The 17,728-nt window shown below is 39.8% G+C and overlaps 1 protein-coding gene across 3 annotated transcripts in view; it reads left to right on the top strand.

The window, feature by feature from the left end:
- Nucleotides 1-1,334: 1,334 nt before the first annotated feature.
- Nucleotides 1,335-17,728, top strand: part of ZNF410 (zinc finger protein 410) — a 39,085-nt gene continuing 22,691 nt past the window's right edge. For all 3 annotated transcript variants that reach the window (XM_068542778.1, XM_068542788.1, XM_068542770.1), the window contains exons 1-3: nt 1,335-1,406; nt 14,993-15,175; nt 16,126-16,261. In XM_068542778.1, coding sequence (XP_068398879.1) covers nt 15,143-15,175; nt 16,126-16,261 — 169 coding nt within the window. In that variant the 5' untranslated portion in view covers nt 1,335-1,406; nt 14,993-15,142. The remainder of the gene's footprint in view (nt 1,407-14,992; nt 15,176-16,125; nt 16,262-17,728) is intronic.

Here is a 17,728-nt window from a genome sequence, read left to right as displayed (position 1 = left end):
TGATAACTCCCAAATCTGTATCTTATTTCTGACCTCTTGAGCTAGGTAGGGACCTTTACCTCCAAGTAAATATCCCATAGGCACCTGGAATAGATAAACTCGGCTTATCTAAAGAGGAATTATCTTTCTCTGAAACATGTTGCTTCTTTGTTTTCAAATCACCATCGTTTGTGTACTGAACTACTTCCCTGGTTTCTTCAAACTTGTCTCTGTCCTTGAAAATGCCCTTCTTAGAAAACACCTTTAGGGCCTCCCTGGTGGTGCAGTGGTTAAGAAAACGCCTGCCAATGTAGGGAACACGGGCTCGAGCCCTGGTCCAGGAAGTTCCCACATGCCGCGGAGCAACTAAGCCCGTGCGCCACAACTACTGAGCCTGCACTCTAGAGCCCTCGAGCCACAGCTACTGAGCCCACGTGCCACAACTACTGAAGCCCGCAGGCGTAGAGTCCGTGCTCTGCAACAATAGAAGCCACCGCAATGAGAAGCCCGCGCACCGCAAGGAAGAGGAGCCCCCGCTTGCCACAACTAGAGAAAGCCCACGCGCAGCAACGCAGCCAAAATAAATAAATAAATAAATTAAATAAATCTATTAAAAAACAAAACAAAACACCTTTAATTCCCACTGCCACTATCTTAGCTCAGTCCCTCCTTCATCCTTTGGCACGCAGCAAGTATTAAAAAATTAGTAATTTCACAAAGTCAGTCAAACACGTAAAGCTCTAACAAGTTGCGGCATCTGGCCTGAAACTCAAGTGTTCTAGCACCGGTGTGGACATCGGAGAGCTCTTCACATTCTACTGTACTGACGGAACCCAGACTCTAGGGACTTCACCTTCCAAAAAAAAGTTCTACACCGGAGTCTCAATTCTTACCCCACCTGGTATGCAATGCAGAACTAGATTCTGCAAGTTCCTTTCTCGGGCAGTGAAGCTTCGAGGTCCTCTTCACTAAGAACTTTGGTAAATGTTTAAGTAGTGATCTTTTCTTTCTCGCTTGCCTCCATTGCAACATTTACTGATCTCAGCTGACAGGAGATAACTACCCCATCCACTGCAGCAGGGAAGCAGTGACGTCACGCCTAGACTTGACTGACCCCGTTTTTCGGGCTTCGCAGACCACGGAGCTACAAAGGCCGAGAGGGAATGAGTGGGAGGCAGGAGATCGCAGTGCCTTCCCTCTCCGAGCCAAGCCTGCCTGGCCCGCGCAGGCCAGCGGCCCCCGGGCCGGAACCTCCTGCGGGACTGCAGCAGCCCGGCTCGGAGGCGAGCGAGTGGGTGTGTGTGTGTGGGGGGGCGGCCAAACTTCCTGTCCCGCGCTCGAGCTGCTTCCGGCGGGAGCCGGAAGACGCTCTGTGTGGACAGAATTCGGGACCGACTGACGGACGGACGGCTGCCCGGGACGGAAAGGTGAGCTCCGGGGTGGGCCTGACCGACCTGCTCGGCTAGGTGGTCCCCGAGAGGGAGGGAGCCAGTGCTGGCTCCTCGGGGGCTCGGGCCGAGTTTGCCCCCGGAGAGGACAGGGAAACCGCCCCGGGGCACCCCACCCGGATCTGGAGCGGCAGGTCTGAAGCCCTACGGCTTCGGCTCTTCTCCTCGCGGGCTTTTGGGGCAGACGTTTCGGCTCCTTCGCTTGGTTTCGGGGCCAGGGGCATGGGGACAAGACCAACCTGGAGAAAGCTAGAGTCAACGAGTCCCCGCGGCGGGGGCTCCCAGACTGCACCCTCCGCGAGGCCTGCCTGCGGACCTTGGGGCCCTTCACTAGGCTGTTGTAATGGGGGAACGAGGATGCCAAGGCGACTCTGACCTGGACATTTCAGCCCAGATCTACCGTCTTCTTTCATACGTCCACTTACTTTCTCGGTCTAGAAGAAGGAAGGCTGCCGACTCGGAGGGTCTGGGCCACTGGTTTCTCCTTCGCGTGTCATTTCAAGGCGAGGGTGTGGGCTGTGAGAGTCTACAGCCTTACGCATTTCGCAGGTTGAAGTTTCTTCAGAGAAAAGAATTCAGTTAGTTTATTAAAGTTTATCTCACTTGCTCATGAGGCTCTGAAATGCATTTAGGAACCATTTGGCAGTTAAATATTATTAACTTGGAACTTAAGAATTTGTATTTCTTCCTCACTTTGGCACAAGGACCAACGCAGCGTATTTGCAAAGAGAATAAAAGAAACATTTAAAAATAAAGCCAGGGGCATTTTGTTATTGTTAGGGAGTGAGAAATTCCACTTTGTGTTATCTTCGTGTGAGACAAGGTCAACTAAACTCGCAGTCAAAAGATTTAGGTTCTAGTTTTTTAAGTTTTACATCTAAGTAGAGGTCTAATTTTTGGCAAGTTAATCTCCAGCTTTGGACTTTTTTTTTCCTCTGTAAATGAAGCGGGTTACCTATTCATTCAGTAAATATTTCCTGAATGCTTAGTTTGTGCAAAACATCAGTGGAGAAAGGAGAAGGATGAATAAATTCATTGAACCTTAACCAGTGAGAAGAATATGCAGGTAGACAACTAACTCCCAAGGCAAGCTGAAATAATTGCTAAAGAGAGGTTAAACTGTGCTGTGAGAACACCAAGGGAAGGACAGATTTGTTCTGACTGGAGGGAAAGGGGTCTTCATGGAGGATGGCGTATGAGTTGGATTTTAAAGACTGGAAAGGATTTCAGAAGATCACAGCTGGATTGGAGAGTTTTATTACTGGAGGGTCTTATTACTGAAGAACTATCACAAGGGAAAGGGACCTTGAGCACTAAAATAGGTTGGAGTGTTCATTTAGTAGCCAGTCTAGTGTGTACTGGAGAAAAGGGTTCATTGAGGTATATAGTGGATGCTGCAGTTGGAACAGTATTTGAGGACACATTGTTGAATATTTAAAACGCCATACTTAGGGATTCGACTATTAATTCTGAAGCACTGAACTTTGGGTATGGGAAGTGACGTAAGCATTTCTGTGTTTTGGAAAGATAGCTCGAGTGGCTGCATAAAAGATGGAATGGAAAGGGGAATTTTAAGGGCAAGGTGGCCAGTTAGAAGCCTATTTTCATGGTGTAGTTGAAAGATAATGAAAAACCTAAACAGGGCATTATGGTAGGAGTAAGTTTGGAGGAATCAGAACCACTGGGATTATTTAAATATGGAGGATGAGAGAGATTGTTCAAGACCTAGAATTTGTAGCTGAGTGGGAGAACAATTGGGCAATAACTGAAATGGATAATACAGGAAGAAGAACAGGTTTGGTGGGGAAGGTGACAGTCTGGATTTTGGACATTGTTAAAATTGAGGTAGGTATCCACATGGGGATACCTAGCAAGCAGTTAGAAATGAAAGTTTGGAGTATAGAGAGAGGTCAGAAATAGAGACAAAAATTTGGGTATCATTCACGGAGTCATACATTCATTATACAAATATTTGTTCAGTGCCTACTAGCTGCTTACAGGAAGTTTGTATAAAAGCCCTTTAAACTCATAGTAAAGACAATCTCAGAGCTTCACAGTATCAGAAATGACTCTTGGAGACCTAAATTCCTTATGAATTACCTACAATACTTTGCCAGGCACTAGGTGATGGGTTCTGGGTTCTGGGAGTTATAGTAGTGAACAAGGCAGGCTAGTTCTTGCCCTTGTTTATGGAGCTTACAATTTAGGGGGTAGCCAGACAAAAAGTGAATTCTGTATCAAAACAAAAGAATTAGAAATTGTGGTAAGTGCTGTAATGGAGACAGCAGAGATAGAAAATAAAAGTGGGGGTATGAGGAACCTTCTTTGGATAAGGTTATCAGGCAGATCCTTTTTGCATGAGTTGATAGTTAAATAGAGCCCTGAAGAATGAAAAAGAGCTAACCAATGGAAGAGAAAGCATTCCTAAGTAGAGGAAATGATGTGTGCAAATCCCTAACATAGGAAAGAGCTTAACATGTTCAAGGAACTAAGGGAAAGTCATCTGGCTGGAGCTTGGTGAGCAAGTAATAGAGCACAACTCTGGAATGTTTTTGGAGAGGAAGGAATGGATCACATAGGTCCTTATAGGCCAGGATAGGAAAAAAAATGCGAAAATTCACATTTTAAGATGGTATTAAGTGATGTGAAGAGAACAGAATGGAAGGAGGCAAAGTATAGAAGTAGGGAGACCAGTTAGGAGACAGTAACAGTACTTTAAGGCAAGGTTGATGGTGGCCTGGAGTAGAGTAGTGGCAGTAGATATAGAAGTACATGGATTTGCGATCTCTTTTGGAGATAGAATCAGGTCCAGACTTGCAGCTGGACTGGATACTGGGAACAAAGGAAAGAAAGTAATAAAAGTGACTTCTAAATGGGGTGAATGGTGATCCTCCCTTGAGCGGAGGGTTGTGGTCAGAGGGGCTGGCAGGGGAGGATGGGAAATAGGCTTGGGAGAGAATTCATTTTGAACATGTTAAATTTGAGATATCAAAACATGAGGTAGAGATGTCAAATAAGCAATCCTATGTACAAATTTGCAGCTCAGAGGAGATATCTGGGCTATAGATAAAAATTTTGGAGACCGTATCATTTAAAGCCATGAGTTCACACTAGGAAGAGAGTCTAGCAAGAGAAGAGGGCCTGGCTGCAAACTATCCTGAAGAACATTAATATTTAGAGGATGAGTGGAGGAGGAATATAGGAGTTATCGAAGGAAACTGGAGGAATGGCCAATGAGGTAGGATTAAAATAAGGAAGAAGTATCTTAGAAGCAAAAGAGAGTAAGTAAAGTGTTTGAGGAAGGAGGCAGTGCTTCTAAGGGAAAATATCAGTTATGACTCTGGTTGCAAATGACCAATTTACTTGAGGAGAAGAGGAATTTATGACAAGGATGTGGGCAGCTGACAGGATCAAAGGAAATGCTGAAGGCCGTGGCTTTGAAAAGGACAGGAATCTGAGCAGCCCCAGGGGGAGGCTGCTAATTGCAGTACTGGAGTGAATGGGCTGCTACAGCAGTTTTCACCTTAGTTACTTCTTTTAGAATTCACGTTCTGAGGAAAAGTATCTGATTTGTTCATCATGGGTTGAGTGTCCAACAGTTGGTCAGGATAGAAAAGAACACCTTAATCTATAATCGCACTAAGAATATATCCAGTGGGGGAGGGACAGATCCCCAAACAAAATGTGCATCCTGTCACCCAAACGGCGGAATGAATGTGGAACAGTCAAAAATAATAGCTGTCCCTTGCAAAGGTCAAGTAAGATGAGGGCAGCAAAGTATCCATTAAATTTGGCAGCAGGAAGATCATTGGCTTAAATTTGTCTCTGAAGGATTGCAGAGAAATGGAGAGGTGACTGGAATAAAAATCAGGGCTGTAGGAATGGAGCACCCCAGAAGATCCTGGGAAGAGAAGAGGGAAGGCCCAGGATGAATGCTACGGTTTCTGAGATTCATTCTGGCTTCACAGTTCTATATTCCAAATGTCTTTTATCAGTACCCGTTACCACTTTATCATTAGAATTTAATTAACTCTCATGCTATATCATATACTAGATACGATATTAAAAAATTACTTGGTTTTTCTATTCCTTTCACTACCATTTTATGCCAGAACTTAAACTGCTCTTTTTTAAATTTTAATTTTTGGTCTTTGGAATTCACTAACATTAGTAGAATTTTGTTTTCATTTTTTAAGTATTACTGAGTTTTGTTCCTGTCTGTATCTGTGGTCAGCCACAGGTAGAAGTTGGGGGAGCTGAGAAGCAGATTGGCCCATGGTAAGAGAGACTAGTCCTCTTGGTTGAAATTATGTGCTTTATTTTAACCTTTGTGAATAGTGACCAATTGGGGGAGCACAGTGTTCCTCAGTTTCTTCCCTCTTTTTTCTCAAGCCTCCCTCAGTCTTCCCCTTCTTTCCAAAACCGGGTCAAGGTCAAGGCATTTTCTACCTCCCTCAAGAGGATAAGAGCAATACTGGTATTCTGGGCTTTGTATTCTAGGGTGGAATCACATTGCTTTTTGGAGGTTGACACAATGCTCTTCTGTTTCTTTCATGATGCAGAGTATTAAAAGCCCCTGGTCATCTTTCTGTTTGGAATACACTCCCTTCTGTATGGCAGTCAGGACTAAGGCAAGAGACCTGTATCAGCTCTGTTCTCCTTTTGCTTGCTTAGTTTACTTTGGATTGGTTTTTCCCTCCCGGTATTTCTCCATGTAGCCTGCACTGGTTTTAGGCCATACCTACTCTAGGGAAATGGTGTTACCACTAATTCCTGTCTAGTATATGAGAGTTCTTCATTGGGGTGTGGGACCAAAGACTGGTTAATTAGAAAAACTACTTTGTCTTTCTTTGCCTAGTGTGTAGTATTTTCCTTTGCAGACCACAAGGAGGTTTGAGGTTTAAGTAATCTCAATTTCACCAAGACTTTTATCAATGGTAATTGCTGATTGTTTGTAATATATACTTATAGCAGGTTTATATCTATGGCTTTATATTTTAAGACTGATTCTGTGTTAAACATATGTATTTTAGACACTTGAAAATACTTTATAGTGTTTTTCAATCTGTGAGACATAACCTGTTAATAGCTGTGAGAACATTTTCATGGATCTTATCATTTAAAAAAAAATTCAAAGTGCATGAGATTAGTATATGTTAGTATTTTATTGTTTTATGAAAATATGTTATTTGTGTGTATCTCTGTGTGTGTTTCATTCTCTGAGTTATGATGGAAAATGTATCTTACTGTGAGTTGCAGTCAAAAAAGTTTGAAAACCACTGCTCTATAGGAAATTTGGACTCAGTAACAAAAAGCAGATTTCTTAACCTTTTATAGTATACTAAGCGTTTGATAGATTTACTTGTTTCTTAAGCACTTATGCAGAACTTTGTTTATGAAGAATTTTGTAATTATTTCTATTGACTGATATATAAATAATCTTAGGGTAGACCTATTTCATTTCTGTATTTCAGATAAGTTTCCCAGGGCCAAGAAGATGAATAGCTTGCCCAGGTCTCAACCAACGAGTCAGAGGCAGAATTTAGATTCCTTCTTAAGAGACCTTGGTTTGTTGTTGTTTTTTTTTTTTAAACATCTCAACTTCTTTATTAAACTTGTTCAGCTCCTTAGTGTTAATGCATAATTTGCTGGATGATGTTGAGTGTACTGTAGAAAAAGAATACAGTTTATCAAACTTCAGTTCCCAGGATTTATTTATGTGGCTAAAAACAGAAAGAGAGTTGTTCTCAGGATGGTCATAGAGATTGCTGTTGTCCTAAATCTACTTTGCTGTTGTTAGGCGTTCTCTCGTTACTTATTCCCAGAACTTTTCAGGGCTTCTTGTGTTCTTTGCTTTGGTTCATTGCAAAGGTTTGTGTTGCCTGCATTTTTTTTAACCCTTAGGCTGACTATGGGGTAATATATTCAATAATAGCAGTGGCAGGGTCAGTGGATTTCTAAAAAATATAATATGTGCTAGACCAAGATTGTTCCTTTAAGCAGTCTAATATGCTTTCGTGGCCATAGGGAACCATGCACACAGTAAAATTTAGTTGTTATGAACTCTTCATCCGGAGCCAAGATTCCTTATTTATGATTTGTGGAAAATAGGATTTGATGTGCCTGGCCTTTGTTGCTGATAGTTAAATATCATTATCTCTTTTATTTTTTATGGAGCTAAATTAGTAATTTTTCTATTTAGAAGGAAATAAGAATACAAATTTTGTCTGTCTGGGTAAAGATACAAAATAAAAATGAGCAAATATTACTGTCCACATTAAAGGACTTTGGGTGATGTAGGCGACTGCTTGGTATTGCATCTCTAATCTCTTATCTTAATTAATATAAGAAAGCCTGGGAAGAAATTTCCTCTGAGACCCATAATTATCTTGAAAATAGCTTCCCTTTGAGTAAAGCAGTGCCTTTCACTCTAGTGTCATGTAAATTGCATTTGAAGGAAAGACATTGCATTGGACACTCCCCCCCCACCCCATACTGGTGAATTATTTTTATTATAAATACTTTAAATATACTCAAACGAAAAGCTAGGTAATCCTTATCCCTCCTGTGTTGAACCCCTATACCTTTTAATCAACTATAAAATCAAAACAAATTTACAAATAATTTAGTACTAGCAATGGTAGGGTCAGTGGAATTTTTTTTTTTTTTAATTTTATTTATTTATTTATTTACTTATGGCTGTGTTGGGTCTTCGTTTCTGTGCGAGGGCTTTCTCCAGTTGTGGCAAGCGGGGGCCACTCTTCATCGCGGTGCGCGGGCCTCGCTCTCACTATCGTGGCCTCTCTTGTTGCGGAGCACAGGCTCCAGACGCGCAGGCTCAGTAATTGTGGCTCACGGGCCTAGTTGCTCTGTGGCATGTGGGATCTTCCCGGACCAGGGCTCGAACCTGTGTCCCCTGCATTGGCAGGCAGATTCTCAACCGCTGTGCCACCAGGGAAGCGCGGGTCAGTGGAATTTTTAAAAATATATAATATATGCTGAAGCAAGGTTGTTTTCTTAAGCAATCTAATATGTTTTGATGGCCATAGGAACCATGTATATAGTACAATTTAGGTTATCAGTGTTATGTCCGTTGTTACCATGGATTTATATCTTTATGAGTAAGTATATAGATGTAAACCATACCAAAACCCAAGAAAATTCAAATTAACATTCATATTATGTTGTACAGATGTCGTTTTACTGAAATGAAATAATGTTGATCTGAATAGTGGAAAGATTTAGTTTGGATTCACTAATATATATAATCCGTTTCTATATTTTAACTTTAGTAATAGCAATGTAGAGAATATCATACAAGGTACTATTTGTGATGTGAAGGCATGGTGAAGCAGTTTACGAGAATCAGATCTCATATTCAACCAAAACTGGCCAGAAGTCCTTGAATGCCAATTTCAGTGATAACTTTGTAGAGTTAGAGTTACCTTATTCAGAAGAAGATAAGATTTGTGTTGCAAATAAAAAGGTAACACAGAAAGGGAGAAAGTTTGGGCAAATCTTATATCTGGTAAGGGACTCGTATCTAGAATATATAAAGAATTCTTACAACTCAATAATAAAAAGACATCTCAATTTAAAAATGGGCCAACGATCTGAATAAGCATTTCTCCAATAAAGATGTACAAATGGCATATAAGCACATGAAAAGATGCTCAACATCATTAGCCATCAGGTAATGCAACTCAAAACTACAATGAGTTACCACTTCACACTCAATAGGATGGCTGTAATAAAAAAAGGTGTATTTTAAAAGGAGAGGATAGGGAGAAATTGGATCCCTCATGCACTACTGGTGAGATCGTAAAATGGTGCAGCCACTTTGGAAAATAGCCTGGTAATTCCTCAAGGGGTTAAACACAGTTACTGTATCACCTATCATTTCCACTCCTAGATGTATACCATAAAGAGTGAAAACATATGTCCACACAAAAATTTGTACATGGGACTTCCCTGGTGGCGCAGTGGTTAAGAATCCGCCTGCCAGTGCAGGGGACATGGGTTCGAGCCCTGGTCCGGGAAGATCCCACATGCTGCGGAGCATCTAAGCCCATGTGCCACAACTACTGAGCCTACGCTCTAGAGCCTGTGAGCCACAACTACTGAGCCTGCATGCCACAACTACTGAAGCCCGCGTGCCTAGAGCCTGTGCTCCACAACAAGAGAAGCCACTGCAATGAGAAGCCTGCGCACCACAACGAAAGAGTAGCCCCCACTCGCCGCAACTAGAGAAAGCCCGCACACAGCAACGAAGACCCAACACAGCCAAAAATAAATAAATTAATTAATTAAAAAAATTTTTTACATGAATGTTATAGCAGCATTATTCATGATAGCCAAATTGTGGAAACAACCCAAATGACCGTCAACTGATAAATGGACAAATAAAATGTATATCCATGCAATAGAATATTATTTGACAATAAAAAGAAATAAAGTACTGGTACATGCTATAACAAGCATGAACATTGGAAACAGTATGCTACGTGAAAGCAGCCAAGCACAAAAGATTACATATATAATTCCATTTATATGAAAGGTCCAGAATAGGGAAATCCATAGAGACAAAAAATAGATTAGTGGTTGCCTAGGCTTGGTCAGGGGAAGGTTTGGGAGGAAATGGGGAGTGATTACTAATAGGTTTCTGTTTTGGGGTGATGAAATTGTTGTAAAATTGATTGTGGTTATGGTCGCATAACTGAATATACTAAAAAAATTTAGTTGTACTTTTTTTATTTTTTATTTTTTATTTTTTATTTTTTTTAGTTGTACTTTTGAAGTGAGTGAACCGTATGGTGTGTTAGTTACGTCTCAGTGAAGCTGTTAATGTAAAAAAATATTTGAATTGTAGTTTTTGAAGTCTGTTAAGTGGGTAACTTGAATTGGGAATAGAAATTTTTAATTGCATATTTGCCATCACACTTCCAGCTAATGTACATAGCAAGTTGCTGTGTTAAAGATGAGATCCACCCAATACACTCGATATGGTACCGAGTGCTCCAACACAGATTCTTTTGAGGTCATCCTGCCTATTCTGCTGCATCCTACTCATCTCTCTCTTGTTTATACAGCAAACATACAAACCACAAACTGTGTACCAAAATTGTGTGGTAGAACTCAGTTATAATATGGTTACTGATTTGTTCCAGAAAATGCATGTGTTAATTTTTTAAAAATTATCATTGAAATGACTAAAATGAAACATCACATATAACCATGAGCCTTAGAAACGGTGATCTAGAGGTATCTATTAAACTGTAAGAGAGGTGGCAGCTCCCTTCTCTAAATTGTTATTACAGATTTGCAAAAATGTCTAAAATATAGTATATCTGATTTTTTCCCTTGTTTGGTACACATGTTCATATACTTAATTTTTAAAAATTTTCATTAGGTAAGGATATCAGACATGGAGCCAGTGCCATTAGTTTCTAAGAAAACAAATATACAGGACAGTAAATAGTTGTCTAGTTTCTTAGAGATTTTACAGTCCTGGAATCTTAAAGTTGGAGGAACCCTAAGGTTAACCTAAACAAACATTTGGTAATTTCTTGGCTTCTTGAAATGAGCTGGAATTGGGGAAAAGGAATTCTTAATTCTTGAATCCTGATGATTCAAGATCAGACCTAGAGAGATGTAATTACTATTCATGCCAGCCTGCTCTGTGGGTGGGAATGCTGGCTCTGCAGCTTAATAACTTGAGCAAGTAACTGTACTAAGCCTTGGTTCCTTCCTCTCTGAAAAGAGGGATGGGTAAACTACATTGAGCAGTTATAGTGCTTGAATAAGAAAAACGTATGTGAAAGGAAAAGTCAGGTATTTATGACAGCTTTATGTGGTAAACTTAAAATGAGCCTTTTCATTTACATCTTAATACATTTTTTTTATGATGAAAGTGAGGATTTCTGGAAGCTAGCAGTGGGGAGAGGTTTAACCAACAGGAGAATAAACATTTATTCACGTACTTCTAAATGCCCTTTTTGTAGAGTAAGTCTTTCTTATTCTAACTTTCCACTCTACCTCAGTACGTATTGAAAACTCCCATCCTGGGTATATTTTACACTGTATGCTTACTTTGTATATAATAGTGCTTCCAATTTAAGCAAAAATTGTGCGAAATAAAGTGGACTCATTTGCCAAAATCCTGAAAGAAAAGTTAAACTTTAAGAAATTAAGAATTTAGAGGATGGGAGGACAAGATGGCAGAGTAGAAAGACCTTGAGCTCACCTCCTCTCATGAGCACAGCAAAATCACAGCTAACTGCTGAACAACCATCGATGAAAAAGACTGGAACCTACCAAAAAGATAATCTATATTCAAAGACATAAAGAAGAAACCACAGCGAGACGGTAGGAGGGGCACACTGGCGATATAATCAAATCCCATACTCCCCAGCTGGGTAACCCACAAACTGGAGAATAGTTATATTGCAGAAGTTCTCCCATGGGAGTGAGCGTTCTGAGCCCCATATCGGGCTCCCCAGCCTGGGGGGTCTGACATCTGGAGGAGGAGCCCTCAGAGCATTTGGCTTTGAGGGCCAGTGGGGCTTAATTACAGGAGCTCCACTCTTGGAGGGTGCATACAAGGTCTTGCACGCAATGGGACCCAGGGCAAAAGCAGTGACTTCATAGGAGCCTGGGCCAGACCTACCTGCTGGTCTTGGAGGGTCTCCTGCGGAGGACGGGGGTGGGGGTGGGGGCGGCTGTGGCTCCCCTTGAGGACATTGACACTGGTGGCAGAGATATCGGGGAGTATTCATCAGTGTGAACTCTTGCTGGAGGCTGATATCTTGCTTGGGTCATTATCACCAAGACCTGGCCCCACCCAACAGCCTGTAGTGCTGGGATGCCTCAGGCCAAACAGCCAACAGGGCAAGAACACAACCCCACCCATCAGCAGACAGGCTGCCTAAAGACTTCCTGATCCCACAGCCGCCTCTAGACATGCCCCTTGACTCGGCCTTGCCCACCAGAGGGCCAATACCCAGCCTCACCCACCAGGGGGCAGACACAAGAAGCAAGAAAACTACAGTCCTGCAGCCTGTGGAACTGAGTCTGCAAACACAAGTCAGAACCTACCCTGTGACCAGATGGTCCCTGGCCCTTGGGTGATGAGAGGGGAGTATACTGCTGGGACACCTGGACATCCCCTACAGAGGGCCACTTCTCCAAGGTTGAGAAATGTAACTAACCTACCACATACATAAAAATACAAATAGAAATTTAGACAAAATGAGATGGCAGAGAAATATGTTCCAGACAAAGGAACAAGATAAAACCCCCAAACAACAACTAAGTGAAGTGGAGATAGGCAGTCTACCCAAGAAAGAGTTCAGAGTAATCATCATAAAGATGAACCAAGAACTCAGGAAAAGAATGGATGCACAGAGTGAGAAGTTACAAGAAGTTTTTAACAAAGAGTTAGAAAATATAAAGAGTGACCAAACAGAGTTGAAGAATACAATAACTAAAATGAAAAATACACTGGAAGGAATCAGTAGCAGAATAAATGAGGCAGAACAGATTGGTGAGCTGGAAGAAAGAATGGTGGAAAGCACTGCCACGGAACAGAATGAAGAAAAAAGAATGAAAAGAAAGGACAGTTTAAGAGACCTCTGGGACATCAAACACACTAACATTTGCATTATAAGGGTCCCAGAAGGAGAAAAGAGAAAGGGCCTGAGAAAATATTTGAAGAGATAATAGCTGAAAACTTCCCTAACGTGGGAAAGGAAACAGTTACCCAAGTCCAGGAAGTGCAGAGAGTCCCATACAGGATTAACCCAAGGGAAAATGTGCTGAGACACATAGTAATCAAATTGACAAAGATTAAAGATAAAGAGAAAATACTAAAAGCAACAAGGGCAAAGCAACAAATAACATACAAGGGAACTCCCATAAGGTTATCAGCTGATTTTTCAGCAGAAACTCTGTAGGCCAGAAGAGAGTGCCACAGTACATTTTAAGTGACAAAAGGGAAAAACCTACAACCACGAATCCTCTACCCCGCAAGGCTCTCATTCAGATTTGATGGAGAAATCAAAACCTTTACAGACAAGCAAAAGCTAAAAGGATTCAGCACCACCAAACCAGCTTTACAACAAATGCTAAAGAAACTTCTCTAGGTGGAAAAGAAAATGCCACAACTAGAAACAAGAAAATTACAAAATGGGAAAGCTCACTGGTAAAGGCAAACATACAGTCAAGGTAGGAAATCATCCACACACAAACTAGTAGGGAGGTTGAAAGGCGAAAGTTTGAAAAAAAAAAGAAAAAAAAGGCAAAAGTAATAAAATCGTCTCTATCCACAAGAGCAGTTGAGGGATATGCAAAACAATTAGATGTAAAATATATCAAAACCAGTAATCATGAGAGGAGGAGAGTGAAAATGCAGGATATTTAAAATGCATTTGAAATTGAGATCAGCAACTTAAAACAATTGTGTATATATAGACTACTATACCAAAATTTCATGGTAACCGCAAACCAAAAATCTATAATAGATAAATACACACAAAAAAGAAAAAGGAATCCAAACACAACACTAAGGATAGTCATCAAGAAAGTAAGAATTTAAAGTAAGGGGGGGAAACAGCTTCATGAGTGTCCCGAGAATACTACTTTGGGGAAACACTGTTCAAATTTTGACTGTGTAATTACCTTTTATAAAAAATTGGGAAATTAAGAAAAGAAAAACGTCACACCAGCCTACCACCCACCCAGTACAGTGACTATTATGGCTGTGTGAATTTCCTTTTACTTTTTCCTGTGCTTATCTTAACTAGTTTTAATAACAGCAAGTGTATAATTTTGTGTTTTGTTTTTGTAATTTAATGTCATTAGCATTTTTGTTGTTGCATTGTTTTCATAACTGTATTTTTGAGTCATACAATGTCCTACTATAATCAACCATTATCTAATTGAATATATATGTATATTTATATGTTGCTTACAGTTATTTATTATCACAGATGATAAGGTGAAATTCTTTGGGCATATAGCTTTTTCCATACTTAAGACCTTTTCTTATTTTTTATTTTATTTATTTATTTTTAAATTTATTGAAGTATAGTTGATTTACAGTGTTGTGTTTCTGCTGTACAGCAAAATGATTCAGTTATATCATTACATATATATGTATGTGTATACTTTTTCATATTCTTTTCCATTGTACTTTATTACAGGATATTGAATATAGTTCCCTGTGCTATACAGTAGGACCTTGTTTATCCATTCTATATATAATAGTTTGCATCTGCTAATCCCAAACTCCCAATCCATTTCTCCCCCACCCCCTTCCCCCTTGGCAACCACAAGTCTGTTCTCTATGTTCTTAGAATAGATTGCTAGAAATTCTACATTAAAGTACATCTTTTTATGGGTTTTGATATCTGTTGGGCTTGTTCTATTTTAAAACAAGTGTTTTGGGCTGAATTCTTTATTTGCTTGCTTGTTGTGATTTTTGGATATGTAAAGGAGTGGCTTTGTTTTTTTAGCTACATTTTCCTACTGCTCTGAATTCTGTCTCTCTTTCTTTTTCCCTTTTTTAGGCTAAATTAATTACCCACCCAGCACAGCATCTTACAGGAAAAGCATAGCACTTCCTAGAGGAGTATGAGCATAACAGGAAGGTGTCATTGACTCTGAATTAAAATTTTAACCTGTCCCCTGAACAGCTACAGGATTTGGAAGCTGAATCAATGTTATCAGATGAGTTAGAATCCAAACCAGAGGTGAGCCCAGGCAACTGGTTTCCTTTTCTTTTGGTGGGCTGTATTCCAGAGTTTGTTCTTAGTTCAGGAGTCAGCAAACTTCTTCTGTAATAGTACCAGGTAATAAATATTTTAGGTTTTGTGGGCCATATGGTTTTGGTTGTAACTACTAGTTTATTATTTTTCTGTTACTAAGTACTTTCTCAAAAATTTAAAAATTCAATTCTTACCTTTTATGACTTTTTATACTTGTTATTTAAATAAGTGTAAATTATTATCCATTTACATAATTACATAATGACAAAATTTATGTCTATGACATATATGTAATATTTACTACCACAAACGATTTTTTATTAATTTTGTGTATATCTAAAAGTGTTTTCTTTTTAAATGTGATTAGGGGATTTAAACATTTAAAATTTTTATTCATTTTTCTCATTTTAATTTTAGAACATTTGTGTTGCTTAGTGGAAAGATCACTGAATTTGGAATCATGTTACCTAAGTATGAAGACTGACATTGCTCCTAACTAGTGATGTGACCTTGGACTAGTCATTTAGTGTCTTCAACTTGATTCGTTGTCTTTAAAATACATGTTTAATCTTACTAAGTTACAGTGAGGATTAAAAGAGCCAATACACAGAAGAGTGCTTTATAAAATATAATCAGTACAATGCAGTTGAATTTGTAATAGCCACCATTTAAAAATATAATTATTTTTATCATTTCTCTGTTTTGTGGAAGGTGATAGAAGTTAATTATACGATTCAATTTTTATCTAGAACACTTGATAAAAATAATTTAAAATATTATTTTGTAGTTAATCTAGTTTTTCTATGAATAAGGTTGAGACTAGTGAGCAATCAAGACTTAATTACATCATTGCCTTTTGGTAAATTCAGAGGTTTAGATCCATTCATAATAACCTGTATTATTTGTTGTCTCCACATCCCCCCTTTCCCCTTCAGCTGCTGGTACAGTTTGTTCAGAATACGTCCATCCCACTGGGACAGGGGCTAGTAGAATCAGAAGCTAAAGACATTACTTGCTTGTCCCTCCTTCCAGTGACTGAGGCCTCAGAATGCAGTCGGCTAATGTTACCAGGTAAAAATTAAGATCACCAGAGATAAGATAAACAAGTCTTAAGAGCTTAGCCTTCTCTGTGGTACTGGTGGAATGTGATAACTGACTTTATAACTGACTGGTAGAAACTGTAAAAATTAGGACTGTGGAGAAAAAGCAACCATGGGAGTCATAGGTGCATTGTTTATTTATTTATTTAAAAAAAATTTTTTTTTTTGGCCATACCGCGTAGCTTGTGGGATCTTAGTTCCCCAACCAGGGATTGAACCCGGGCCCTTGGCAGTGAGAGTGTGGAGTCCCAACCACTGGACCGCCTGGGAATTCCCTGCATTGGTAGTTTAAGTCATAGGAATGGATATGAACACCCATAGAGTGAGAATGAGAAGAAAAGGAGGCCAAGGCAGAACTGCATGGAACTCCCTATTCAAGGTATGGGGTGAGGCAGGAGAGCCTGTGAAGGAGGGAAGAAAGAAAGGCTAGAGCAATAGGGGGAATACTGGCATAGAGTGCAGGCATGGAACCCAAGGGAATAGTCAAGTGTGACAAATGCTTCTAAGAGGCCCAGTGAGGCAGGGACTGTCCCAATGAGATAGGGTCAATGAGGTCATTGTTGACCTAGGCAGGACCTGTTCCTTGGAGAGGGAGTGGAAAGCCAGGCTGCAGTGGGTTGAGGTATCAGTGCAAGTTGAGGAAGTAACTATACTTTCTAAAGGCTGTCTTGCTATGGGAAGGAAAAAGAGAAGGACATAAAGTACATTCAAGAGTTCTTTTTTAAGATCTGAAATATTAGAGGGTGGTTTTATACTGAGAGGAAAGAGCCCATTAGAGAAGCTGCAAACACAAAGAGTAGATAATTGGTGAGGAGGCTCCAGGAGAGGTAGAAGGAAGTAGAATGCTGAGCATGGGTAGTGAGATTAGCTTTGGATGAGAAGAAGGAGATCCTATCACTTGACTATTAGGAAGGAAAACATTATTTTTGGATGCAGTGGATTCTTTATTTTCTAGAAATTGAAATATTTAAAATTTGGAATATTAATGTTAAATCAGGGGATGGTCACCTGTTGGTGACAACTTATTTGTTATAAAGTCTTCTGGTTACTATCCTCTAGTGGTGTTCTTTTTTGATTTTTGAAGTGACTTAAGGGCAGATATATTCAACCAACCAGTGTTGATTTAAGGTTTCTCTATCTAGCTCCTGTCTTTCCCGCATCTTCCATCTCTCAAGTCCCATTTTTCTACTGGTGTGTTGGGAGTGTTTCCAAATCCATGGATTTTCAATATGTGAAAATTTCCATGTGTTAATAAAATTTGATCTTCATTAGGCTTTTTTTCCCTGAATTTTCTCCCCCAATTTTAATTTATTGAATAAATATTTTGACAATAATAAAGGAAATGAAAACAGGAACAAAAGCATCCATCTTCTTTTCTACATTACCTTCTTTTAGTTTTAATTTTGATTTAAAATATTTTAGACAACCGGTTATAGAT

The sequence above is a fragment of the Eschrichtius robustus genome, chromosome 1, assembly GCF_028021215.1.
Source record: "Eschrichtius robustus isolate mEscRob2 chromosome 1, mEscRob2.pri, whole genome shotgun sequence".
Classification (NCBI taxonomy): domain Eukaryota; kingdom Metazoa; phylum Chordata; class Mammalia; order Artiodactyla; family Eschrichtiidae; genus Eschrichtius; species Eschrichtius robustus.
Note: the sequence above shows the minus strand (reverse complement) of the source record. Positions and strands in the feature narration are given on the sequence as shown.